The sequence below is a fragment of the Exophiala aquamarina genome (genome assembly GCF_000709125.1).
Source record: "Exophiala aquamarina CBS 119918 chromosome Unknown aczIA-supercont1.3, whole genome shotgun sequence".
NCBI classification, from domain to species: Eukaryota; Fungi; Ascomycota; class Eurotiomycetes; order Chaetothyriales; family Herpotrichiellaceae; genus Exophiala; species Exophiala aquamarina.
Genome location: NW_013550585.1, coordinates 435002 through 460289, shown reverse-complemented (window position 1 = coordinate 460289; position 25288 = coordinate 435002). Strand labels below are relative to the sequence as shown.

General features: G+C 49.4%; 12 protein-coding genes across 12 annotated transcripts; 5 read left to right on the top strand and 7 right to left on the bottom strand.

Annotated features, from left to right (window-relative positions):
• Window positions 1-404: 404 nt before the first annotated feature.
• On the bottom strand, window positions 405-922 carry A1O9_03760 (uncharacterized protein; the record flags this gene model as incomplete). Its single annotated transcript, XM_013406053.1, has 2 exons — window positions 405-694; window positions 745-922. Coding segments are annotated over 2 exons (468 nt in total), but the record flags the coding sequence as incomplete, so codon positions are not given.
• A 3616-nt stretch (window positions 923-4538) lies between these two features.
• A1O9_03759 (uncharacterized protein) lies at window positions 4539-5354 on the top strand (the record flags this gene model as incomplete). Its single annotated transcript, XM_013406052.1, has 1 exon — window positions 4539-5354. The coding sequence occupies one exon, from the start codon at window positions 4539-4541 to the stop codon at window positions 5352-5354; it is 816 nt and encodes a 271-aa protein (XP_013261506.1).
• A 692-nt stretch (window positions 5355-6046) lies between these two features.
• A1O9_03758 (uncharacterized protein) lies at window positions 6047-6878 on the bottom strand (the record flags this gene model as incomplete). Its single annotated transcript, XM_013406051.1, has 2 exons — window positions 6047-6365; window positions 6439-6878. 2 exons carry the CDS (start codon window positions 6876-6878, stop codon window positions 6047-6049), a joined length of 759 nt encoding a protein of 252 aa, XP_013261505.1.
• A 127-nt stretch (window positions 6879-7005) lies between these two features.
• Window positions 7006-8541, bottom strand: A1O9_03757 (uncharacterized protein; the record flags this gene model as incomplete). Its single annotated transcript, XM_013406050.1, has 2 exons — window positions 7006-8293; window positions 8342-8541. The coding sequence occupies 2 exons, from the start codon at window positions 8539-8541 to the stop codon at window positions 7006-7008; spliced, it is 1488 nt and encodes a 495-aa protein (XP_013261504.1).
• Window positions 8542-11731: 3190 nt separating this feature from the next.
• Window positions 11732-12820, top strand: A1O9_03756 (uncharacterized protein; the record flags this gene model as incomplete). Its single annotated transcript, XM_013406049.1, has 2 exons — window positions 11732-12068; window positions 12144-12820. 2 exons carry the CDS (start codon window positions 11732-11734, stop codon window positions 12818-12820), a joined length of 1014 nt encoding a protein of 337 aa, XP_013261503.1.
• A 1932-nt stretch (window positions 12821-14752) lies between these two features.
• Window positions 14753-15816, bottom strand: A1O9_03755 (uncharacterized protein; the record flags this gene model as incomplete). The annotated part of the gene is made up of 3 exons (XM_013406048.1): window positions 14753-14827; window positions 14888-15539; window positions 15593-15816. 3 exons carry the CDS (start codon window positions 15814-15816, stop codon window positions 14753-14755), a joined length of 951 nt encoding a protein of 316 aa, XP_013261502.1.
• A 654-nt stretch (window positions 15817-16470) lies between these two features.
• On the bottom strand, window positions 16471-17346 carry A1O9_03754 (uncharacterized protein; the record flags this gene model as incomplete). The annotated part of the gene is made up of 2 exons (XM_013406047.1): window positions 16471-16665; window positions 16720-17346. The coding sequence occupies 2 exons, from the start codon at window positions 17344-17346 to the stop codon at window positions 16471-16473; spliced, it is 822 nt and encodes a 273-aa protein (XP_013261501.1).
• A 574-nt stretch (window positions 17347-17920) lies between these two features.
• A1O9_03753 (uncharacterized protein) lies at window positions 17921-18268 on the top strand (the record flags this gene model as incomplete). The annotated part of the gene is made up of 3 exons (XM_013406046.1): window positions 17921-17968; window positions 18044-18168; window positions 18232-18268. Coding segments are annotated over 3 exons (210 nt in total), but the record flags the coding sequence as incomplete, so codon positions are not given.
• A 211-nt stretch (window positions 18269-18479) lies between these two features.
• On the bottom strand, window positions 18480-19555 carry A1O9_03752 (uncharacterized protein; the record flags this gene model as incomplete). Its single annotated transcript, XM_013406045.1, has 2 exons — window positions 18480-19466; window positions 19520-19555. 2 exons carry the CDS (start codon window positions 19553-19555, stop codon window positions 18480-18482), a joined length of 1023 nt encoding a protein of 340 aa, XP_013261499.1.
• Window positions 19556-19930: 375 nt separating this feature from the next.
• Window positions 19931-20467, top strand: A1O9_03751 (uncharacterized protein; the record flags this gene model as incomplete). The annotated part of the gene is made up of 1 exon (XM_013406044.1): window positions 19931-20467. The coding sequence occupies one exon, from the start codon at window positions 19931-19933 to the stop codon at window positions 20465-20467; it is 537 nt and encodes a 178-aa protein (XP_013261498.1).
• Window positions 20468-20564: 97 nt separating this feature from the next.
• On the top strand, window positions 20565-21296 carry A1O9_03750 (uncharacterized protein; the record flags this gene model as incomplete). Its single annotated transcript, XM_013406043.1, has 1 exon — window positions 20565-21296. The coding sequence occupies one exon, from the start codon at window positions 20565-20567 to the stop codon at window positions 21294-21296; it is 732 nt and encodes a 243-aa protein (XP_013261497.1).
• A 919-nt stretch (window positions 21297-22215) lies between these two features.
• On the bottom strand, window positions 22216-23835 carry A1O9_03749 (uncharacterized protein; the record flags this gene model as incomplete). The annotated part of the gene is made up of 1 exon (XM_013406042.1): window positions 22216-23835. The coding sequence occupies one exon, from the start codon at window positions 23833-23835 to the stop codon at window positions 22216-22218; it is 1620 nt and encodes a 539-aa protein (XP_013261496.1).
• Window positions 23836-25288: the final 1453 nt, after the last annotated feature.

The following is a 25288-nucleotide window of genomic DNA, read 5'->3' as shown; positions in this document are numbered from 1 at the left end:
CCACAACTAGTCAAAGATAATTTACCTCGACCGACCGACATAATCATGGGATACAACAGTCTAAGACATCAATACCGGTTATGTAGGTTGGTCAGACTTACGTAGCCGTATGCACCAGTGACCAAGATCCATTCTCCGGCAGGGATGCGCGGATTTATTCGCCCTCCCATCTTGAAGGCCTTCCCCTTGTAGCTTGTGCGAGAGGAAAAAGGGGAACACAAAAGAGAATGGGCTTGTGAGGGTGTGTATTGGACCAAAGCTAGACTAGATGAAGCGAAGATGTATTGTGACTAGACCTCTGGCTGAAGCTAAGATCTTAAGAGCACATGTCCGGTGCTGGTATTATTGTAAAAAAAGGTTACTACTCACCCTAAATGGTACCTTGGCGAAGCCCTGACAGTGATCAGATCAAGAGTCGCGATCTTCTTCAAGACGCTATAATTGTCATAGCGAGTATGTCTCATGGGCGGGCGATACCCGACGATAAAAGTGATTGTCGACGCTCCCCAGAGAGCAGGTTGGAACCACGGGACAAGATCAGCGTCAAAGCCCAACAGAAAGCCAACCAGGTATGAGGGTAAACGTACAAACCAGTTGCGCCAACCAGTATGGGCGTCTCTCTTGAGACCGCCGAGGCTCAAAGGGACGACCATGCAAGAGAGTGCAGCTCTAGCTACAATAGAAGCTTGCGCCACTGCTTGACTACGGTTAAATAGAAAACCAATAAATCGAGGAGAAAGTTACTCGGTCGCCATTTCCGGGGTAAAATGGCGGGAACGGGGTAGACAATGGAGGAAATTGATACTCCGATGCCTTGGAGGACTTTGCCCAAGACTAACCGCCATAGCCTTTCCGCCCCTGCCGAAATTGCAGCTCCAATGAAAGACAGGATGCAGGCTCCCTCAATGGTCTCCTTTCGCGCCTACAAATTCTCTGATGCCACAGAAGGGACAGGCGATAATACAGCATTTGCAATCGGAGGGGCATTGGCGATTCAACTTTGGCTTTCCGTTGCGTGTAGGTCGCTGCCGACAAAGCTCAGCTATTCATCCACGGCTTTTATCAGCGGAATTTGTGACAGCAGTATAATTCCAGACTCCCAGGGCTGATGAGCCGCTGATGGTTGGTAAATTAAATGATAGATTTCTAAGCTAAGTTGCTGAATATGTCTCCGTTCAAGACTTGATTGATATAGTCATACACCCATTTCGAGCCACCATGCGGGGAAATCTATCTAGTTCTAGGCTATGGAAAAACCCTCTGGGGGATAAAAAACCATTGCCTCCCTAACACAATCTTCTTACTTTAAGTTGTCTTCATACCAGGCGAGATGCTGTAGTGCTTCGTATCTCCTCATGCGGACGCTGAAATCCAGCTGGTATTCTGCTCTTCTTCTTTCTCTATCCGTCACCCCCCACCGTAGCTATTCGTAATAGAGCGGTGCTTATCCCGAGCGCCAAAAGACTTGTCCTTCTATTCTCGAGCTGCTAGGCGGTGCCTTATAGGGATTCCGTGACTCGGCGACTTCTTGAACTCTATCGTAACCCTTGTTTACGACCCCTAGGTTACTTTCTGTTTTCCGGGCATTATCTCCTGCGTGGCCGAAATGGTATCAAAATGTCTTGGCACTACGTCATATGTCAATAATCAACTTTTTTGTAAACAAAGAGGTATCATATAGTCCAAAATATCAATTATGGAGCACCCCAGTAGAGCAAGACAGCCAAAAATCTGGTTTGACGATCGAGAGACCTATAATCTAGCTCCAAAGCCCAAAAAAGAAAAAATGCACATCGAAGTGCTCAAGCCTGCGCCAGTTATCCAACTACCCCCATCAGCACTTCAAGCATTACTAGATCAACCAATACCTGAGTTTTCTCCACCATTCCGTAATGAAAGCACTCCATTCAAAGTTCTCTATAAAGCCTAGGATCCGCTCTCTCTATTTATCCAATTTTTAGGTCAGGAATCGATCTGGTTAATGGTTGACGTTACAAATAAACGAGCCGCCGCATTTTATGCCTCCGGCAAAGTCTACTCGCCTAAATGGCATGTAACAACGCCACAGGAGTTTACACGCTAGCTAGCAGTACTTCTCTATATGTTAACCTCATGGTAATGCCGTAGAAAAGTCTACTAGAGAAGCACGCATCTTTACGGTCATAAATTAGGTCGATTTATGAGCCGGACTCGCTGGGATCAAATTCATCGATTTTGGACCATCAATGATCAACCACGCCAACCAGGAGACCCATGGTGGTACAGAATTGAACCTCTTTTATCGGGCGTACGCCGCCATTGTGAGGAGGCTTTTATTCCGTCTTCCTGGGTCTCTATCGATGAGTCAATAATCGCATTTCACGGGCGTACTAATCATACTATGAAAATACCAAATAAACCTATAAAAGAGGGCTATAAGGTCTGGGTGCTAGGCCTTACAGGAGGCGCTACTTATACGTGGTTAATACACTCAAATATCGACAAAACCGAGTCCTGCTTTGTGGGTCGACGGTGCAAAGGCCCTCCTAAAATTAGTGCTATTATCGTGCCGCCAACCCAACAAGTGCCTATTATATTGGTCGAGAAACTCCGCGTCCTTCATCCGCTAACAAATTACGTAGTATATCTAGACAATTTGTTTTCCTTAATGTACCTGTGGCGCTTGCGGTAATGGCCCTAGGTGTTGGTATAACTGGTACTACACGTAAACCGCCGCCGGAGTGCCCGCCTTACTCACTAAGGTTAAGGGATTTCAAATAGGCTATTCGGTACGGCGGTTTACTCTCAATTAAGGTCGATGGCGTCCTCTACTTCGCCTGGTAGGATAACAATATCGTACTACGCATTATAACTTCTCATAGCGTCCACAGAGTACAGGAGGATTATATTATTAAGAAGAGGTTCAATCCGAAGCCTACTAGTACTAACGCGGACATCGCAAGGCTAGTTTTTGGTCCTAAGGCATCAAAATTGCTTCCAATACCTGTTGTAATTAATGACTACAACTACGGCATGAACGCAGTTGATACCGCCAACTAAATACGCCTTGATATCTTAATTATAAGGCCTCAAGAGAGGCGCGTTTGGCGCCCCCTAGCCTTTTAGTTAATCGATGTATGTCTTGCTCATTCATTCATTATTTAGCGGCAATTACAGTTAGAGAGCTCTATTAGGAGTAAGGCTCTCATCGACCAAATACCCGCCGTAGAACTTGACCTTCCTTTGCCGCCGCCACCGGCTATTTTGGCACCGATTCACGGCCTCACAGGGACAAAAAAACGTGGCCGATGCGCTTGGGGAGTAAAGAGACGTCAGGAGTGTCCTCATACACGAGAACGGTGCGAGAAAGAGCCTCATCAAACTACTACGCGCTCTAGAGTGCCACTTGGCGAGGTCATTAACGGCGTACGCCCGCGGAGTCGCGCTAGATTAGTCAGTTCTTACTACAAGACCTGTGAAGTTTACTTGTGTAGAGATAAGAAGTGCTGTCAGCAGTGGCATGCAAATTTACGTAGTAATTAGCTGGACAAAATCATAGAATGGCTGCTGAATGGCAAGAGGGAGGCATTTGGGGAGTGCCAAGACATTTTGATACTATTTCGGCCACGCAGGAGATACGGAACTCTTCGAACCCTATATAAGCCTTTTGTTGGCGACCCCTAGGTTGTGTTCTGTTATCCCAGGTTCGTATAGGGCTCCAGGAATCTCCTCGTAGTATATAGTAGCGTCTCGGCACTCTTATTGCTGTATCGTACTTCAGACTTTTGTGGTAGGACGAGGCCACTCACTACTTACTAGTTCCAACGGCGCCAAGAGTGCCAAAGGCGCATACACACTGTTATTTTCGTAACTGTGAGAATTTTGTCGTAGGTGCTGGATTTCGTGTTCTGTGCGATGAATTGACGTTTTCTCTCACGCGAGGAGAGATATTTAAGTCTCTATACAAAGTATAGAGACTTCAGGATAGAGACTTAAAGGGGGACCTCGGTTTCCTCTCCGAAGAGAGTACTTACGCTCTGGGGCATAGTGGAACTGACTCGCTAAAGATCGTGTGCCCGGAGTTTGAACTGAACTGATGGGGCAAACCAGAAAGACGACGCAGCCAAGCCGCTACCCCACGAGACTCTCGTCCGATCCCCATGGGTATTTCGTAGGGTGGCCGATGCAGGGCGAAGGGTACCAGGTTCCGGATCTGCGCTTTGCCAAGTTAGGTCAACTACGCAATAAAAAAGAGTTGTTCTTCAAAGCGGCAATAATACCGGATATGACGGAAGAGCCTCATCTGCGTAGGGAGGACTTCCCGCCAAACTCGGCTTGGTGGACCGCAGCCCAGGCCACATGACGGTAGAAACCACTCGACCTGAACTCCGCTCGATGGCAAGTCGCATTCAATCTCTCCGCAGCAAACTGTAAAGACTTGAAGATAGCCAGGATCCTCTAGCTAGGATTTTAGATAAGTGTTGCAACCGCGATCGTCATCTTAGCAAACCTCCCCAAGGTGACAGAAGCGCAGGATTGGTGACAGTCTTGCCGCCATCATGACCGATGACACGGCTCCGCCTCTGCAGCAACCAGGTGCGAATATACCACCTATCAAAATATATCCAGATAAATTTGCGGACCATGTGGTGCTGGTTACTGGTGCAGCACAAGGTATTGGTCGGGCGACCGCTTCACTATTTGCCAACCAGGGTGCCCTGGTGGTACTCATCGATATCGAGGCTGAGAAACTTGCGGCTTTATCCGCAGAGCTGACTGCCAAAGGTGGCAGCGTCACCGAAAAGGTCTGTGATTTGACACAGGAAGTCTCAGTTGACACCATGATCAAAGAAGTGGTTGCAGTGCATGGCAAAATCGACGTGCTCGTACATCTTGCCGGGATATATCCTTTCATCCCTATTTTGGACATCAAGACAGCAGAATACTCTCGCATCATGAGCGTAAACATGGACAGCTGCTTTTACCTGACACGGGCGGTCCTGCCGTTCATGCAAAAGGCAGGCTATGGCCGAATCATCAACACCTCGACAGCCGGCATTGTCGCGCCATCACGGGGTATGTCGGCGTATATTGCAGCCAAGGGTGCTGTCGCTATGTTTACACGAGCAATTGCCACCGAGACAGGACCCGGAGTCACAGTGAATGCAGTGTCCCCAGCAATGATCTTTACTGAAACAACCTGGTCAAATCCTGGCGCCCGGGGCGTTGCAGATGCCATTCTCGCACGTCAGCAGATAAAAAGAGTTGGTCTGCCCTCAGACGTCGCACACATGATCTGTTTTATTGCCAGCCCTGAGAGCGAGTGGATCACAGGCCATCAGTTTGACATCTCAGGTGGGGCGGTTTTTACATGAAGGTTGAATAGAATTAGATCCCTACATATCAATTACTAAGTTCTGGGGAGGGTGGTAGAACCTGGCAATTAGTAAACGCACGTTTACTTGAGATAGGAACACTAGATATATTCGGATCCTATAATGCCCGAGGCTTAGAATTGCGCCCACAAAGCCTGACTTAAGTAGCCTGTGTTGGTGTATGGGCCCGAGACTTTTTCATTGGGGATACAGACCAGAATCAAATGGTATGGCCGTGAGAAAAGCCATATCAGTCGAGTTCGGCGTCCAACTGTTGAAATATGCGTCTAGCGAATTGGCCGACTGAGTAGACTGGAAACCTTCGAATGGCCATGAATTCTGCGCTTCGGCAGGAAACGACGCATGCGTCAAATTGAAAACGTCTGCAGTATCCGTCATTCTCGCGTTGGCTTGACGAACCTCGCCGAGAATCGATGTAGCAGGCTCGGAGTCAGGTGTTTGTCTGGGAACTGGAGGAAAAGATGAGCATCAGAATCTGGTATACGAGAGAAGAAAATGGCATACAATATTGCCCATTTTTGGTTCGCTGGTCGAAGATCTCCAACAGTCTGCAGCAGCGTCGGGCTGATCGACTGCAATGCTGATACGCGCGCAGCCCGTTCAAGCACTCGACCCAACATGCTTGGAGAGCAGTTTCTCCAATCTTCTCCCGCAAGGGCGTGCAACACCGGCTAGCTAATATCACCGTGGCACATGTATATAAATCTGTGTTGACTCAGTATGATAGACCTTCCGCTGAAGAAATGCGGCTCACAGAAGATGACATGCCACCACTCCGGTAGCCGCGTGTATTCTCTTCCGAGATTTTCGGTGATCATCTTGCTCAGCTCTTGTGAGGCGGAAATGCACAAGACAGATGACTGCATCAAGAGCATTTCGTGCAACGTCGATTTCTCTTCAATTGCACTTTCTTCCTGCGACTGTTTGCGGAAGTCTGCCAGAGCTCTGAGGAGCAAGGGTCGGAAGAGCAGGATACGAATATGCAAATAGCTAGGTGCTCATGAGTTTTGGAAACTGACAAGTGCTTGTTGAATCAATGGAAGGATAAGCAGACTATACATACCGAGCGTGCAGCACTGCTGCTTGTTGTCGAGTTATGTCGGTGCTCAGCGAACTCGATCGGCCTCCATCATTCATATCCACGTTATTTCCTCCCAGAGTTACCTTGAGGTGCACAGGTAATTGAGATTTCCATCGCAACAGGGCCGTGTCGAATCGAAGAAGAGATTGAAAATCTCCCTCATTTACTCTCCGGATGAAAACTGGTGCACGAAACGTGTTCGGGTTGGAGCCTTTCGAATTGGAAGGGGGCATGGCTGTAGTCTCGTTAACAATCGGTGGCTTCTCGTAAAACTCGGCCAGTATGGCCCCGAGAACATCGTGGAGTGTTGAGTGGTGGTGGAAGAATTCAGAGTAGCTCAAGCTCTCACTCTCCACCGCTGGAACGGACGGCTCAGAGACGGCCGAGTTAAGATCGTCACCAACCCATGCCCGCGAAGTCATTATAGAAGGTCGACCATATATCATAGAAAGAGATCTGATATGGATGAACCCATTTCTTGTCAACTTTGAATTCTTTTGGAGATCAACAAAGGGGATTTCTGTGACTCCCTTTCGGATTCATTAAAACTTACCTGTCAAGAAGAATGCATCCACTCCATACTCGTTTTCGTAGATCGAGCTCTTTTTGACTCAATGAACCCTTGAACATCCCCGAATTTATTTGGTGTAGTCCGTTGACCTGTGCCACGCTAGTGGCGACATTTGCGACCGTCCAACAACCGCCGGAGAGCTCTGTGCTTTGCATATATACTCCGAAGAGTAGTAACGCCTGAATTAGTGAGACGCTTCCTTCATTGAAAATGTTAAAGTCCTGCTCAATGAGGGTTTTGGCTCGTTGCCAGAAGACATCACTTAATCGTGACTCGCCAGGGTTTAGGGCAGGATCGAATTGGCAACCCAGAGCAAATGCTATATTGAGAGTGCAGTAGAAAGTTTTCTTGTTGGTAAGCTCCGCCGCGGTCGATCGTTCCTCTTGGGATTGCCGTGATACCGAAGCTACTGGCTGAAAAACCCCATCGGATGCCTTAGAAGAGAGCCATATCTTCTCATATTTTTGTTCAAAGTCAAGTCGGTCCAGATATGGATAGAGACTATGAACCCAAGTCCAAAAGACATCCAAAAGGGCATCTGCATGCTCTCTGCTGGGCAAAGCATAGAGTTCAAAGTCTGCATGACGCCTGCTTGTTGCATGAGAAAGTCTCTCCCGCAACACTTCTTGATACCTTCCAGGGGACTCACGTCCCAAGTGGGCTGGACTAAGCGGCTCCGTCTCGTAATGGCAGGCTGGATCGTCCGCGTTATCAAGCACGCTCCGTACTTGACTCATGAACGTTACCGCACTGGAATCTCCAAAGTATCCAAAACGAGGTGCAACAACGCCAATCTCGTCATTCGGCGGTAATTCCTTATCACGATTTAGATACCTTTGACGCTGCTCGAACGGGGCAGACGCGCTGCTAAGACGAAGGGGTTGAGAGTGGGAAGGGTTTGCCGAATCATGCTCTTGTGATTCATCCCTGACAAATGAACTCATTGTACAAGGCTCCGATCTCTTACTTGGCTGAACGGTAGCTACAGGTGCTGCCGAGGATGAGATGCGATTGAGATTGTCTTCACGCTCAGCCCGGAGTTCGTTGGCCCCTCCCATTGATGCCGCATTATGGGTTATTCTATCTGTGTGCGGATGAGCCAACGCATCCTCGCGGGTTTCGAGCTCGATGTTGTTTGAGCTTGCTTCTTGAGGGCTCAGGTGAGAAGAGTTAAAGACTTCACCCGAGAAATCTAGCCTTGAATGTTTGCGCCCTTCATCAGCTCGCTCTAGATCGGTAATTCGCTGTTGCAGTCGCTCTATCAGCCTGTAGGATCAGTGGCCAGGCCTAACATCCTGCGAATCCTCTACTCACTTTGACTGTTTTGACTTTGCTTCTTCTGGATCGTCGTACACACAAGCGCGCGATGCCCTCGAGTTAGCACAGGAACTGCAAGCCGGCCTCGCGGCATCACATCTGCGTTTGGCGATGCGACAATTTCGGCATGCCTGACTTGCGCGCTTTCTCTTTACGGTAGTGGCGGAATTAGCTGATAGTGATGGTGGTTGTTCCATTATTGCGGGCAAAGTTCATACAGAGGATCCGCTAAGATACAGGTGTGCGCCCGTGGCGGGTTCCTCAGCCCGTTTTATAGGCACAGAACCCCGCCCGATGACAAGTCTGAGTTGGGCTCGGGATATAGATAGTGGGGAAGAGGACGGGTGCACATAATGCTGAAGGCGCCAACTGCCACCGTGAAAATACGAGCAGGGGCCGCTTTTGTAGCACCCGCGTCTCTCTACACATAGCGGGCCTTGGCAAGCATGGCCCCAGGATTGATAATCCACAATCCTCACCTCGTCACACAGCAACTCCGTCAAGCAGCCTTGTCAATGTCTCGAGCCTGCTTGTGGTAGAGGCTTTAGTGCATCATGCAACACACTACGAACAAAGCATCATGAGCACTGAGATACGAAAGGGGAGAAAGAACCACGCTGACCGCGCCGATCACAAACATTATGTCACCGAACGAGAGAAGAGACAAGCAGAGTGCGTGTCGGAGCTAATCCGATCTTACTGTTATCATTAATGGCCTTCGACCCCGGGCAGAGTTTGCACTAACAAGCCAATTCCTCCATTCCGGCGATGAGCCCCACAGAGCAGATCTGTTGGATATCCGAACAAGGCTACTTAGGCGAGTCAACTGAGAATGAACGAGATCTCTACGACCCTGTCTCTTGTCCTGCGATGGTCACTCTTTTAGCTTATATAGATTCTTACACTGGATATGTTGGATAACTTTAGGTCCACAATGTTATACTTCTCTTAACGCGGTCGCCGCTTCATTGCTGCCCGCTGGTCCCTTTCCCGTAGTCCCACCACGTCCACCACACTCTTCGCTTGCCCAATCTTGCCTGCTTCAAGTCGATAGAAGAGGTGCTCAACGAATGTGATGGTGTTCCCAAGATCCGGGCAATAACTCACTACAGTCCGGGTCGCCACATTCGCGAAGCCCTGCTCTCCTTGCCTTCTCGGATCCTTTTCCACAATGATCTGGTCAACGTCGAAGTACAAACCTAGGATATAGACTTGCACATCCCGTAACTGCGAACACAGTCATCGCCTGATAGAGCCATAGTCGCATAGAGTCGTTGTGTACAACGCTGTCTTGGATGTGAAAATCCAAGCTGCTGGGCGTCGATTCTTGATTAGTGCATCAATATGCATTTGATAGTGGGATTTTATATCCATGTCTGCAGTCAAGCTCTTGTATCCACTGGAACCAGCGAGAAGAACCGTATGACTCTACGTAGTCTCGGAGATAGCTGACATTAGGTGTCTCTCGAAGTTAAATGGAAGATCAAAGGTTGGTCTGATTTAGATATAATCCTGTTAGACTTGACACTTTTATTTCAGTGCGCACCGGATTGCCAATGCTATACGTGCGAAAAAGTAGACCACAATTTTCTGACTAGAAAACGGCGCATACGTCGTCAAAAGGATAAATGAATAAACAGGGACGCCGCCTACAGGGTATTCTAGGCCAGAGACGCTCTCGGAAACACCTCCGAAATTCAAACATCCCCACGTCCGATAGACGAAATTATCAGAGGGGTTTCATCGGGTCTGTTAACCGACCTCCGCATGGTTCCGCGGCATCACTGTCCCGTGCTGTTTTTCCAATAACAGTAGTTTTAGAATTGTCTCTCCCAAACACCCTCCTTGGTGCGGACTATTCCCGTATTTACTGCCGACTGCCTCGATGACTCGCAAAAGAAAAGCCTGCTTGTCGGATGCGGTTCGATTCTAGGAGGTAAAGTAGGCTGCTTTAACCTGAGCTTCAACCGAGGCTCACCGAGCACCCGCTCAGTGGCATCCTGAGCAGCACTATAACCCACAAGGAGGGTCGAGGGGCCCAGAAAGCGCCCAAGGGCTTCACGAACAACGAGAGCGGGCAAGAGTCAGTGTATAGTTTCCGGAATTTCGCTGTTAGGGAACGAGCGTTTTACCTCGGCTTGAATTGGGGAGACAGGGCGAGCCTACACGGCAGTACGTCTCCGCTTTTACTGCAGGAGAGGCGATGGAAAAATATGGGGTTGAAGATGATCCATGGGGCTGTTAAGTTTCACCTTCTTATCTTCTTCCTCGCAGTGCTTGCATGCATAATCTCGACCAGCATTCTGATTTCTGACCGCGTTAGACCAGCCTGCTCACGATGCCAGGAAGATGGCCAGCCATCATGCAAGCATGTAGAATGGAAGACGTCGGAAACTTGGGGGCTCAGAAATATATGATTCGAAGGCTGAAGGTGAGGAGTGGTTCAGGGAGCGTTATGCCGGACAACTATTAGTAAACCGGGCCGTATAGCAATGATAGCTTGATATGGTATTGAGCCACTATCTATTATCTTACACATTCGACTACACCTCTTCTAAGACCTTCGATGTAGCATAGTTTGCTCACCTGCGAACACAGGGTCTTGGAATTATCCGGTTACGCGTCTTCAGCAGACGATAGTCATAACAGAGCACCTCGCCATTATGGACAGCAATCCATACAGACTTGTTCAGAATAATAAAGCTGATCGCGTCGCCCAGAACAGCGTAGGAGGATATGGAGAGAAGGGCTCAGTCAGGCCCTGGGGAACTCTCAGGTTCGCTCATGTAGCTCAGGAAGTGGCAGGTGAGCCGAGGGGGAGCAAAGAGGAGAGCGACCAAGTACCGTGGAAGGATAGGCTCTTCGTTTGCGACTAACTGCGTCCTCGTACATAAATACTCAACTCACTGAGTAGAACTCTACGCAGTCAGGATAGTAGAACATTTCTTCATTATATTTGAATTATAAAAGTGCAGACAAGCTTAGTTGGGTTCGACTCATCCACTATCTGCATAGTACACTCTACGGGTTCACTTTACATCATCCCATGCTCCTCACATGAGGGTGGGAGGAAAACGCTCTCTTCTGCCGTCTCAGCTTTGGATTACGACAAGGTTCAGGACTAGCGCCTGAGCTGATAATTACTGTTTGAGGGAGGATCATTCACGGTTCCTCATCCTGGGATGCAGCCTATATCCAAGTTGTTTCTAGGCTCATTGTCCGAATCTTCTTTCTAAGCATCACGGCTCGCAAAGCTAGGTTGAAATCCGATCAGGTCCCTATCCTATCACGACACTCACTCGGCATCTCTATCACGTATAGACAAGAGGCCCTTTCTCGAAACACTGCCCGTTACAAGAGGACCTTCGCACATCACAAGCCACCGGTATGCAACCCACCAACACATCACCATCACCACGGCAAAACCCAGGTAAACGTACGGTGCTCATAACAGGCTGCTCGACACACGGCCTGGGCTATGCGCTCGCGCTCGCATTCCACGCAACAGGCGAGTTCCGGGTCTTCGCGACCGCGCGAGACACGTCGCGCATGGCTGGACTCAAGGAGAGGAGCGGCGGCGAGATCGAGACGCTGCAGCTCGACGTGCTAGACCAGCCGAGTATCGAGCGGTGTGTCGCTGAGGTCCAGGCGTTGATTGAGCAGGGTGAGAGTGGTGGCGTCAACAGAAAGGGCTTGGCGTGCTTGGTTAATAATGCTGGTGGTGGTCAGTGATTTTCTGCGTTCTTCTCCCTCCCGCTATCATACTCGGCCTAATCCTTTCCCACCTTCAACCATCTAGGTTACAACATGCCTGTCTCAGACATCTCCATACCCGAGGCGAAAGCCTTGTTCGACCTCAACGTGTGGTCCTACATCAGCGTCACACAAGCATTCCTCCCGTTACTCATATCTGCCGCCGGGGCTGCTGGTCCCGCCGTCACCAAAACCAACAGCCTGATCCTGAACAACACCTCCGTCAGCAGTGTGGAACCCACACCGCACAACTCAGTCTACCACGCGTCGAAAGCTGCCGCCGCGATGTTCAGCACGCACATGCGCATCGAGCTGCAGCCGTTCCACATCCGCGTCGTCGACCTGAAGACCGGATGCGTGCACTCGCACTTCCATGCGAACCACCAGGGTGGGATTGCGAGTTTGCCCTCCGGAAACGCCGACGGAACCGGGACCGGAACCAGTCTCTACATGCCCGTGAGGGAGGAGACGGAAAACGCGATGCGCAATGCGTTTCCGCACCGCGAGGATCCGGACGTTTGGGCTGAGAGCGTGGTTCGGGATGTCACGCGGAGTTGGAACGAGCCGCCACTGGAGATCTGGAGGGGCACCGGCTCGTGGAGGACGTGGTTTGCCAATACGTTTTTCCCCGTGGGCTGGTGGGATGAGAGTTGGCGGAGGGCCGTGGGTTTGGATTTACTGAGCGCGAGGTTGGTGGGAATGGGGAAGGGGGGAAGGGGGTAGAGTTGATGTGGATCAAAGACGACTGATTTAGAATTCTCTGTCTGGCGAGGACTGATAATGTGGTCGTGATCAGCTCAAGAGCAGAGAGGACTAAACAAGTCAGCTTGCAAAGCTGAAAACTTCTTTTGGGTGGGTTCTCTCCCTGCCCAGGGAGGTCTCACGGGAATCAAAACCTGAGAGTCCCGAGATGGTCCTCACTCAGCATTAAACCCAAATCCTAAAATGTTGCATTTGCCTTCGGTGTTGAGATTCCAGCTAAAATCGAAAACTCTCCACTGCAGGACTTAGTCTGTGTAATGTTGATAAGACGGTCATTCGTTTGGTGGTAGTACGACTCTGTCCGATGAACACAGTACTAATTCGTATTAACACCGCGCTCTTCCATTAATTCCGATCTCTCCCTTCGGCCTCTCGTACCACGGGGCGTGTTGTTTGCAAGCATGCAATATTGATTTTTTGCGCTTTTCCGCTTTCCTTTCCTTTTCCGTTTCGCCTCTCCATTACACGACACAAGGAGGCGGAACCAAGTGCTGGACCTCGATGAAGTTTCCGCCGGGATCCTGAATGCCCAACAGCTGGGTAAAGCCAGCCTGTTCCGGACCCTGTTCCGGACCCTGCACCAGAAAATCACCCTCCGTCTGGTTCGCGGTGGCAGACGTGCCGATGCCAAAAGCATTTTCGAGTGAAGCGATCCCTGAGGGTGCGCAAGTACCCGTAAGTGCCTTCCCGTGCATCAACGTTAGATGAATATCAATAGTAAGCACTGAGGTCCACATTCAGCTGAGCCGGCTGGCGAAATACAGCCCTCAACCATCTTGAAGTCCCAGGTATAGGTAGTTGAGTGGTTGGCCCTGAGCTATGCCCAGGAGAGCTATCTGCGCTGCTCGTTTCGGCTTGTGCGCGAATGACGCTCCGTGTAGTGGCTGCCATGCCCAGCGACCGAGAATGGATGGGCCTTGAATGGTTGATATGGATGAGTATTATTCCGTGTATCCTCTCAAGATGGCTTCAGAGTGGAAATAGAACCGAAAAAGCGTAGGTATGTCGCGGAATACGGGATGGCAGCCTCGTTATGGCTTGGCGGTTCTAAAGGCTTCCGCCCCTGAGACCGTTACAGATAAACCTTGATTTTCATTTTGTATCTTTTTACTTCTTAAATTCTTCATCCACACTAGCTTGACACTATGTATTACTTTTGATGCTCTGCGGTTACGCTGAGGCATCTGCTTGTGCAGCCACGGCTGGGCTTTGTTATGATGAGAAGAACGGATCACAAGACACTCCACGTGGTGAAGAGGGTTAAGCAAGACGGATAAAACTTTTTCCTTTTTGAACAGCTCTTGCCTAGATATCGCTAACTCGTGCAGTAGATCTACAGTTCCAGATGTGGCCTACGGAGTATCTGTTGCTGAAAGGAGAAAACCTTGTGGGCGTCGGTGAAATGGAGACGAGGCTGAGCAAGTCTTGGTAACCTTGAGGTACGAGTACCCCGGACTGCACGCCTTAGCAAGCAAGGCACCCAAAGGCTCTGCGGTCATTCTTTCTCTCTTAGACGAGTCGCCCAGGAGTTCGGCATTTGCTCCAATGCAGTGCTACACGAGTGTCACACTAGCCGCGCTCAATACGACATTAAGCATGCAGAAGCTGAAAGAGCACAGGAAATCGGGACCCTGAGATCCACAAAGTTGTCCCGAGAGGAAATATCATTGACATGTCTTCCGCATTATTTGATCACAAGGGGATCAAGATGAATAAAGTGACGGCGTCCCTCCTAAGTATACAGGCATTTCTCCTCCAATAGCCACCATTCCCATTCCGGGCGTAACAAATCACAACACTCTATTTTGTATCGACAGCCTTCGTCGTGGCTCATGAGAACGCCTGCGCCATGGATGAATGCGCTCAACAAGAAGAAGCTATCCAGACTGAAAATCACTGACCCTCTATTTTGCTCATGAAATTCTTCCTCATATTAGCATTAACCACGCCACCAACTCCAAAAGCAGGCTAGGAGGAAGTAAGTAAATGTTAGATGGTAGAGGTTGGATCGCTGCGGTTTAGACTTACTATTATCCTTCCCATTCTGGCGAAGGCACTAACGCCCCAATCTCTAAGAACTCTAGAGGCTCGCTCAGTAATTCCTAAACGCCCCTGTCTGTTGTACAGATCTAACCCGTGAAGGTGAATTGGTGTAGAAATTAATTGGACAGCTGCGGGAGCAAGAAATTGTGCAGTGTTTGCCCTCCCTGACTCGGTACTGAGAATCTTAGAGAAATTGGTTTTGATACTCGTTGGCAGGTTGCCAAGCTGTGGTGCGATCAACGGAGGCAAGTTGAAGGAAGCAAAGATGGTCAGAGAATCTCGAACGGCAAACAAGGCATATGAAAGTCTTGGGATTGCCGCAGCAGGAGACGAGGAAGAACCGCCAAACAGTTTTGCAAATTGAGAGTCTTTATATACACATATACTCATATTGACTGAAGAGGTTGCCAGGAATTTTGTAGATCCGGAGGTAACGGAGGAGGCGGGCTTGGATGAAACGGTGGATGCGATTGTGTCGACCGTATTTGCGGTCGCGTATGTAGAGAAGTAAAGGGCAAATATCAGGAGGAATGGTTTAGAAACCAGGTAGGCATGTGGTCGGGTCAGGGCTGGGCGTAATGCTCGACGCAGGCATGACGAAAAGGTAGACCCGGTGGCCGCTTTCTCAACTATGGAGCTGATTGGGAAGTCAGTTGTGGAGGTCACACACAGGCTGCTTGAGACACTTACCGGTCGATCACCGAGATAATGGGGCCTATCAACACAGAAGCAGTTGCAGCAGAAGTCAGATCCGCAGCGAACCTGAGGCCTAGGTTGGCAGTATCCCACTGGACAACCTTTCCTGGCTCTAGTCGACCATTCTTAACTGAAAGAACGGGGATTTGAGAGCCGGACACTTGAATTGTAGCCGGAGCAGTAGCAACGCTCTTAGAGGAATTAGCATCTTGAGTCATGGTGAGGGAGGGCATGACGGCGAAAGATAAGGGCACGAGAGCAGTACATCGAAGTGTCTGGGTCTCGACGTGGCGGGCTATATAATGAGTGACGTGATGGAGTAGTGAGTCAAGGGATGCTCAGTAGGACTACCGATTATCATTATACTCGTGGAGTCGCCAACAACGTGGACTTCTGGAGTATCAGGAAAGTCGCGACCTGGGGAAATCGCGGACTTTTGGGGAGAATGAAGCAAAAAGAATTGGAGACTTGGAATTAATTTAAGGTTCGGGGCATCAAACGCCGAACCGGTGATAGCCGGAGGAAGGAGCCATCCACCTTCGGGAGAGATGCACAGAATTAAGCTCAGGGCAGGTGCCACTGGGAGCTTGTCGTCGGGCGTGTTCGCCTATGCCCCCTTCCCTAAATCTCACTCCCCAGGAACATGCCCCGAACTCATCCGTGCCTGCGATACGACAGGATACAAAGAGATATATATCCATATAGATAATTCCCTAATTTAATAATTTAGATCGGTGATGACTTTGTGGTTGTTGAGAAGCGTCGAATCGTCAAGACATTATTAGCTTACATCTCCATATATACAACGCATCTGGCCTTCTGAAATCTAAGCAAGAAGTTTCGAGTTTTGTCTCTTTCCCCATCTATTTGATTTACAGATCCTTCTTTGCTTTGGCCGCGAGTTTGATCTCTTCCTGCAGGTCGTGATCTCTCCCCGTCGAATGCCTTTGGCCAACTGCATTCTCACCACCAATGGCTCGGAATGCCTGGTAGAAGGTCCATTCGACTGCCTCCTCTACCGGCTTATCAAACATATATGGTAGAGCAGGGACAGCTGCTAATCCAAGCTGTAATATTGTCAGAATGTCAAGAACCAGATAGCTCCAGTATATTTCACTTACTCCTATGGGACCCCAAGTCCTGATCGTCGTGTTGGCTGCAGTCTTCAGTGCCTTGCCAGAGTATTTGACAATACTGTGGATCGTAAAGGCCGGTAGACCCATGGACGCAACACTCTGAAACACTGCTCTCTGCGCCATGACGCTTCGATAGTCCTCGATTGCAGGTACATGTATCGGTGCAGATTGTGGCTCTGCTTTTGAAGCTGGCATGGGGGCGTTGACCGCAGAAGCATCCTTATACTCGTCGCCTTCAGGGTGTAACAGTCTCTGATTTCTCTTATATGCCTTCCATCCTTCATGACTGACATCGCCCAGGATGTATGCCCAAGACACGCCGTATGCGCCCCTAACTAGCCATGGATGTGCGATGGGTCTGAATGATTCGCCAATATCTGAGGTGTAGGCGACGTAACGATGTGCGCTCAGCATGATGGTACGCAATCGATTGGCGTATGCTGCATAGCGAGCAGTGGTCTCAGTCGTATCAGGCCCAAAGCCTTCATAAAGAGTATCCACCCAGTCATCTTCACGGTCCACTAGCTTTTGTAGGTCCTTTGGGAGTTGTCCTCGAGGGAAGGCAGAATTACCCGGTTTGCTAGTATCCGAATCTCCATTTTTGCCAGCCATTGTTGGTGGAAAGGACGGAAGAGGAGTAGTCAAAGAATAGAGCAGCACAGGTTCTAAGCCGGCCCAGAAATCAGGTGGCAGCCTGCTCTCATTTGTATTCGCGGTTGTGGCAACTGGCAGAGGGATGCATGTGCTCTTGGAAAACTGGGGGTCAATCCCGGGGATCAACGGGCAAGGAATGACGAAGAGCTCGGGATTCAAGATGGGGGCCTTGGAAATCGTGGCTGTGATAGTGTGGCACTTCCTGTATTATCATGGGCTCGGAGGAGGCTGGAAGTGGATGCACTTGCAGCTGTTATGATCTTCCGCAGCTCGCTGCTCAAGACGTAGCTATAATTCACCGTAGCTTCTCCCTAGCCAAAAGAGTTATTATGTCGTCAGGCAAAATATCTGCCCATATAAAATCGAACGTCCTTGCGTGCGGATTCTTGTCTGACAACTCCATTTATTTAGCTAGCTGAGCTTTGAAGCTGTTCAACTCGTGTGGCCGCAGTTTTGACTCCAGGTGACCGAACAACCATCCTCTCTTAATACCACTCATTTCGACTTCAAAACACCCCTTCAAACCGTCAAGATGGTTGCAATGTACACAATCGCCGGCCGACAGGTTGGCTCACACTATGTAGGTCCAACCCGAGCCACCACCCCTTTGCCAGAGGATAAACACATTGGAAACTTCATGTCTAACACACTGCAGCTGGCCATGGCTACCCTAGCATCTGCATTCGGTATCCCATACCTTCTAACGCGGGGTGGTGCTCCGAAGCAAGCGGCGACCCCTCCCATCAATGCTGGAAGCAAAGATGAGGCCAAGTTCATCGAGTAAGCAATTTCCCACGAGTTCAACAACAGACACTCGAATTTTGACCTTTTTTCGCCTTGCAGAGAGTTTCTACAGTCAGTTGAGCAAGAAGACAAGAAGAAATAGATTTCTGGGAAGAAAGCGTTTAGAAAAGGTTCGGAACAGAATCGCTTTCCTCTGATCACGCCATGCTCAGAGTCAAGAAAACAAACTACCACTCGCATTACGCATTGTACATAAGTTAGGTGGATCACAAATTCAACTGAGCTACGCCCTGGACACATCCCATTTTGCGAACAGGCTGTCCCCTGAGCATGTCTCCTTCCGATCCTCATGGCTTCAGTTCAAACACTTCTCCGTCTTCCGTGGGTCGGCCCATTTTGACCCTCGCGGAACATGCTTGGAGTTCCATAATAATAGAGAACAATGTCTGGCTGGTACTCTTTTCCCCTACGGCTCTATTTATTGCCGTGGGGAAATTCTGCTCATCTTTCAGAGCTTCGCTGATGTCATGAAATGACGGGTTTCCCATCTCCTTGATCAACTCTTGAATTCGATCCAACCGGGTGGGTGAATCATTTAAAAAGATTGTCCCTTCCACCTGGTGTTTCTCCACCAGATGGTTTGAGTGAGTGCAAATCCCATCTGCATTTTGCGGCATCTCGACGATATCCAGGGCCGTGCATTCGAATCCATTCGCCCCAGTGGAAGCATCTGCAATTGTGATGTGACAGGCTGAAGCAACCCCCAGCTTCCGGAGACTATTCTCCGCCTCCGCTCTAGAAGAACTGTTTAGCACCGTTCGAAGTGCAAGATGGCATGGGATCTTGTTGTATGTGACCCCTGGAGCTTGAATGGCGTTAAGAGTGACACCGACGCCAGCCGAATTCAACCCGATTTTCCCAATGAGGCCGGCTTCGGTCATCATGTGAATAGTCGGCTTGGTTCCCTGTTCGATATGCAAGCTTATGATATTGGGAGTTTGCTCGAAATTCCAGTCCCAGTTTTGGGCCAGAAAGCTCGAATCTGACGTCTTCCAAGACAGAGCGGTGCATCCATCGCTCAGCATACCGTATGCAATTTCAGTGCGCACGTTCAGGGCGACGATAGATTCCAGGTCATTTTCAGACCCATCGGCTACGCCTTTCATCTCCTCTATATATTCTGGAAAAGAAGACTCCAAGAAGGGGAGAAATCCTCTTGCGACATCACGCACCTCCGGCCAAGAGAGCTTGGTGCGCGACTTGAAAAACGCCGAGTAGAAGTCTATGCTGCCATTGACTTGATCTTTTGCTTCTTGACCATGTTGCTTACCAATCTACGCGTCGTTAGTAGACATCAATGATCTGATCTGACGGAGGAGGAATGTACTTCATATGGTGTTCCTGAACAGCGAATATGCTTCATGATGGTTGATATAGTCGATTGACTACGCTCGAGCTTGGATGGCTGATTAAATGCTCTATCTATGTCCTCACGCTCAGAGAAAATATGAAGAACCCAACTTATAAACCACGGACCAGAATGCGTAACTGTTATTCTTATTCCTGCTTGCGGACTTGAGCGCCGTTGCTTAATTGCTGCTGATCTCTATTTGGTCTATTATTTCTCGAATCTCTCTTCTCTGCAACCGAGGGACTTGCTTCTCCAATTCCGTAAAATTCTTTTCTCCACCTCGTCTTTCCCTCTGCACGCGCCTTTTGAGTACCTTACGCGTTTCTCCTGCCAGACACACTCGTTGTAAGTACAGTAATAGATTCCAGACTTATCCGTTCCCATTTGATGCGGGTACCGTTCCCTCTAAGCCTCCGCGTCGGCACGGACATCATTGCCACCAGCCGGATACTATGCCCAATCAATCCTGACCAGAAACGACTGTTTCGCCTAACCAAACGCTATCTCCATCCCAGTGAATTATGCATCCTAGACCAACGGTTTCCCTCATGGAAAACTCTAGACGCATCAAATGAGCCACAGAGACGTCAGCTGTCAGGCTGGCTCGCTGGTCGATGGGCCGCCAAAGAGGCCGCCAAAAAGACATGGGGAGCTTCTCTCCTGAGCTTTACAGATCTCAAAGTCGAGACCGAAATCGGAGGTGGTGTGCACATTGTCTGTGATGTCAGTCATGGTGATTTCGATCCCTCGCCCGGTAACGACAAAGTCACGGAGCAGATTGCGCAATTGAGTATCAGTCACGATGGCGATTATACCATTGCAACCGTTCTTGCAACACCTCTCCACGATGATATTATGACCGAGCTAGCCGCTAGAAAGGCTAAAGCCGAAGCTAAAGTCTCGGACATGAACGATCTAGCTTAGTCTCGCTCCAAAGCCCGCTCTATATGAAGGGCGCATCCACGCCAACCAATTCTGAGTACCATCAGACGCAAAGTTCCAGCCCAGAGCTTTCCACGACATGTCCCAGAAATTTACCGATAAAACTAACTACGAGCAAGATGGCCGGTGGGGAGCGGTCGATGCCTACACATCTAGCCATCTCTTCCCAGCGTCGCGTAACAAGTACCACGATGCTCTAGAGTTCGCTTATAAGCACTCGATCGAGAAGGGCCTACCTGATATCGCTTCATACCCTGCCCAGGGAAGGTATCTATCGCTCCAAGCCCAGATAGCCGGTGCCACCAACGTGCTGGAAGTCGGCACGCTCGGAGGCTACTCATCCATCTGGATCGCATCGGGTCTTCCCGCTGATGCGAGAATCACCACGGTTGAGGTCGACCCGAAACACAAACAGGTCGCAGAAGAGAACATCGCCAACGCAGGGTTTAGCGACCGGATCCATGTCCATCTCGGTGCCGGATTGGAAGTCTTACCGAAGCTGGTGGAGGAGGTAAAGGCCGGGAAGAGGCAGCCGTTCGATTTTGTCTTCATCGACGCAGACAAGGAGAACAACCTGGCGTATTTCGACGTCATCTTACCTGCAGTGCGGTCGAGGGCGCCGATTTTTGTGGACAACGTCGTTCGACGAGGAAAGCTGGCGGATGAAGAGCTTGCGAAGGATGATTCGCGCGTAGCGGGTGTAAGGAGGCTGGTCGAGGCAGTTGGTCGGAATGAGAAGGTCGAAGCTGTCGTCATTCAGACGGTTTCGGAGAAGAACTATGACGGATTCCTGCTGGCTGTTGTCAAATGAGCCAGACCTTGAGAATCTGACCTGGTCTAGCGAGCCTAGATCTCAAGACCTGGCAATCACAAACGACAGCTGGCCGTCAGGAGCAAAAAAGTCTTGCTCATCTCTTTCCGCGAAACTCTATGTAGCTAAATTCTACTCGACGATTCTCTTGTTCTTCCATTATTTCCCTGATAGAAGGAGATCGCGGACACAAGACGCTAACTATCCACTATTTCAACTGCTTAGGAGTGCGCCTTTTCTTTAGGCGGTGTAGTAGCCTAGGGTGGGAGACGTTATCAATTGCCTTCTGTACATCTAGCGCTAGGATAGAAGGATCAGGCCATATAGTTGGACAGCCTTAATCCTCTCTGCCAACTGAAATAGCGCTTAAGATCCGTTATGTGGTTAAGGAGAAGTAATGTGTGCATGCTAGGGGAAACTTAAGTGGGAGAAGTGTTGTTTGTATGTATGCTTAGGCAGCCCTCGATTTCTCACAGTTAGACCTTGCTAAACCTAGCTATAAAAGTTAGGAGTGCCCGACAACACATGCAACAAAGACCGAACCTGAATAGCCACTTGAACTGGCAGCACACAGATCGGACGAGGGAATGATGGTGAACCTGTATGCTCCAACCTAGGGGGTGCACGAATACCTACGAGCACTCGAATAAAGTGTCTTTTAAGCCGATTTATTTCCTGGTCGACGAGGAAGTGGTGGGATGAAGTTGGTGACGACTCAAGATGGTATATGATTTTCCTAATACCAGAGACACACCTAGTAAGCGTGTTGTTTCTATGTATTACAGTATTTAATGGCCCCATACCGTTCGGCCTAGATCGTTGCTTGTGCCGGACCGACCAGAATGGTAGAGGTCCAGAAGCTAACAGCCTTGTAGGATGCGGTGGGAGTTCGCATCCAGCAATCCTACTAAACGCCTGTTCAGCCGTAGCTTTCCAACCAAAGTCGTAGGCTTCGGATCGTGGACTTCCCACTTCCCACTGCCAATTTATGCGACATACGCGAAACTGCCTGGCTGATCTCGGCTGCCAACGGTGATGGCACGGCGGCAACTACTGCAACATCTCCGGAAGCATTCGCAATGGTGGGTCGCAGCATCACATCAACTGGTTGTCGGCCTTGCGAATAGCTGAAATGTACGGACTCCGATCTGATATCCATCGGGCCTTCATCAGGTACATCATCCTTCTCTGCCGTGAGAAGCCCAGCTTCCTCCATTTCCACCTGCTCCGGTTCAAGGTAAGTCTGCCCTTGCCGTAGATGTGCCTTATCGACTTCTAAATCTGCCTTCTCCGGAATGAAGGGTACCGGGCTAGACCGGTCAGAGACAGCGCTCAGCTCGATGCTTTGTCTCCGCGACGGATTAGTCGAGCTGCTTGTGCCGACGTCGAAGAGTGTCTGGTTCTCCTCGGTATCCGATGTATAAACCTCACGATCTCTGACTGAGGTGACTTGGAAAATGAAAGAGACATCTACCCCTGCACATGATCCCAGTCGCGTGACGTGATCGATGTGATCTCGATATAACAAAAGCATGCGCCGGTTGCGGATGATGTGGTGAAATCGGATTGTGTGAACGGCATTTTGATTCGACAGCAGCCCCAAAAGAAGGGCATACGTATAAGATGCGCGGTTCCCAGTCGAGATGAAAACAATGATACCATTTGTTGATAAGCATGGCGGATTGCCAAATGGGCCGGACACGAACACTTGTAGTGAAGGTGCCGCGGCTTCTGCATTCTGTTGCCATAATCGGTCTGTAAAGCCTTTGTGTCGTTTGATTATAAAGACTGCGGAGCGTTGGTCATCCTGAATGTTGCTGATGGTGAACGGGTGTGACTGAAGAAGCGATATTCCCGGGGCCTGGAGCATGACGTGCTGGCCAGGTCTCCAACGGAGGGATGTGTTGCGAAGTTCAAGTTCGAGGTACTCATTATCGAGAGCCTGCAAGTGACCAACATGCCCAAGCTTGGATTGCGATTTAGATGTTAATGGATACCACGCATTATTTCTCATCCACAACAATGTCCTGCCCACAATATCGAACGAAAGTAGTATCAACGACGCCAGAACGAAGTACGTCGTACATCGCGTGTGAATGTAGGTCAATGCCAGTGCAGCATATGCGCCGAGAATATGACTAACGACCCATGTTTCATAGAATCGAAAGCGAATATAGCGCCAGCCAGTGAAAACCATCAAGATCATGGTGCCCCAGGCCGCAAAGCCCCACAGAGCCATAGGTAGAATCTGGAGTTGCCGAACAATGCTTTTGGTGAGCCCCCACTCGTACACGAAGAAGAACGCGTGCAAGAAAAGGGTCATCACCATGAACCTGGCGATCCATCGATGAAGCCAATTGATTCTTTCGTATGAAATCCCGGTCAGATATGTAATTGGGCTAACTTTTATGGCTGTGGCATACAGAAGTGGAAGCTGGACAGTCGAAACCCATCCAGCGCGAAAAGCAACAACTTCCAGCTTGATCTTGTAGAGGTCTGAATGAGACCTGAAGATGACATTTGTCCACATGAGCGCCATGACAAAGGAAAAGTACGTGGCTAGGAACATAAACTCGCCACGCGACGGCACAGACAAATGATGCTGGTAATACTCTGGTAATGCAAGGCGAGGATAGATTATCTGTCGCAAGGTAGCTTGAGAGCTATGTTGCCAGGAGGCATGGCGCGATTTTGACACATTGACTCGTTGGGCCCGGTTTCTTAGTGTACTACTCAGGTGAGTGTACGCGGCAGTAGGTAGCTGGGTGAAGACTTACCAATATTTCTGTAGGAACGATACAATGCGCTCCGCGGTATAAAGCAGTATAACAACAAGTACTGTTCCCCAAAATGTCAATTTAACAATGCCATTGTTGCGGGTGTAGTAGCCCTCCCCCTTGTCTTCATGTCCATCATGACGGGTCCAAATTTTGGAAGGAGTCATGAGCGGATGGACGCAAGAGTAGGCCGAGATACCTGAGTAAAGAACGCCTCAAAAAAAGTCTAAGAGTTGTCACCTCCAGACGGGTGTGCTTGGGTCTAGACTGTTCATCCTAAGGATCCTGAGGACGATGGAGCAATAATAGCACGAAAATGCACACGCACACTCACAGTACTATTGTTGAGGCGGGTTCGGCAAGCGGAATTGAAGGGAGCCAAGAAACCTGCTCACATCCATCTATCCAGTGGCTTATTGGCTCAGAACCTCCCAGCTTTGACTCCACTCCAAGAGGCTTGCTAGTTAGGGAGGCCGTCGCATCGTCTGCAACGGAATGAGTCGATAAAGATGTACTCATACGAGTAAGCGTGTCAACAAGGAGCAGGAAAGGGGTGTCATATCGAAGCCGCTTAAGCTTGATCAATCAACTTTTCGTTCTTGTGGATTCTGAGCTAGAAGCCTCAAGTTAGCCTAGAGGAAGAGGCTTGTCTCACGCTACGGTCAACACTAGCTGTCCCCTTAATAAGTACGATTCCTTGCTTCCGGTGGCATTTATGCTCTTCTGATGGCGGTAGGCACCAGCATGCATGCTGATGCCAACAAATTTCATAACATCTTTGAAGCCCAAGTGTCTTTGACTGTATCGAACTCTCTAGCCACATGCCCTTTAGTCTCCTTTATCCATGAGTCAATAGACTCGACCATGAAAACTAGGCTATACAATGATGCTGTGTAGAGGCTAAATAACAGCGCTTAAGCGTTAAATCTATCAGACTTGAAAGCTCCATGCATGGCTCATTAGCTGCGAAGTTCGGTGCTGTTAAGGGCTACCTTTATCGCTGTCGGCCACTGGGCTATTAATGTTATTACGAACTAGGTCACTGGAAGGGTCGCCAAGGACAAGCCACCTACACTCGAGGGAAACGAGGAAGTTAGCCGATGGAGAACGAGGCTACGTTACGTGACTAGGGAATAGACTATAGAGGACTATAGACTACGAATATAGTCTAAGTAAGTCTATAGTCTAGGCTAGTACTATATATATACGCTTACT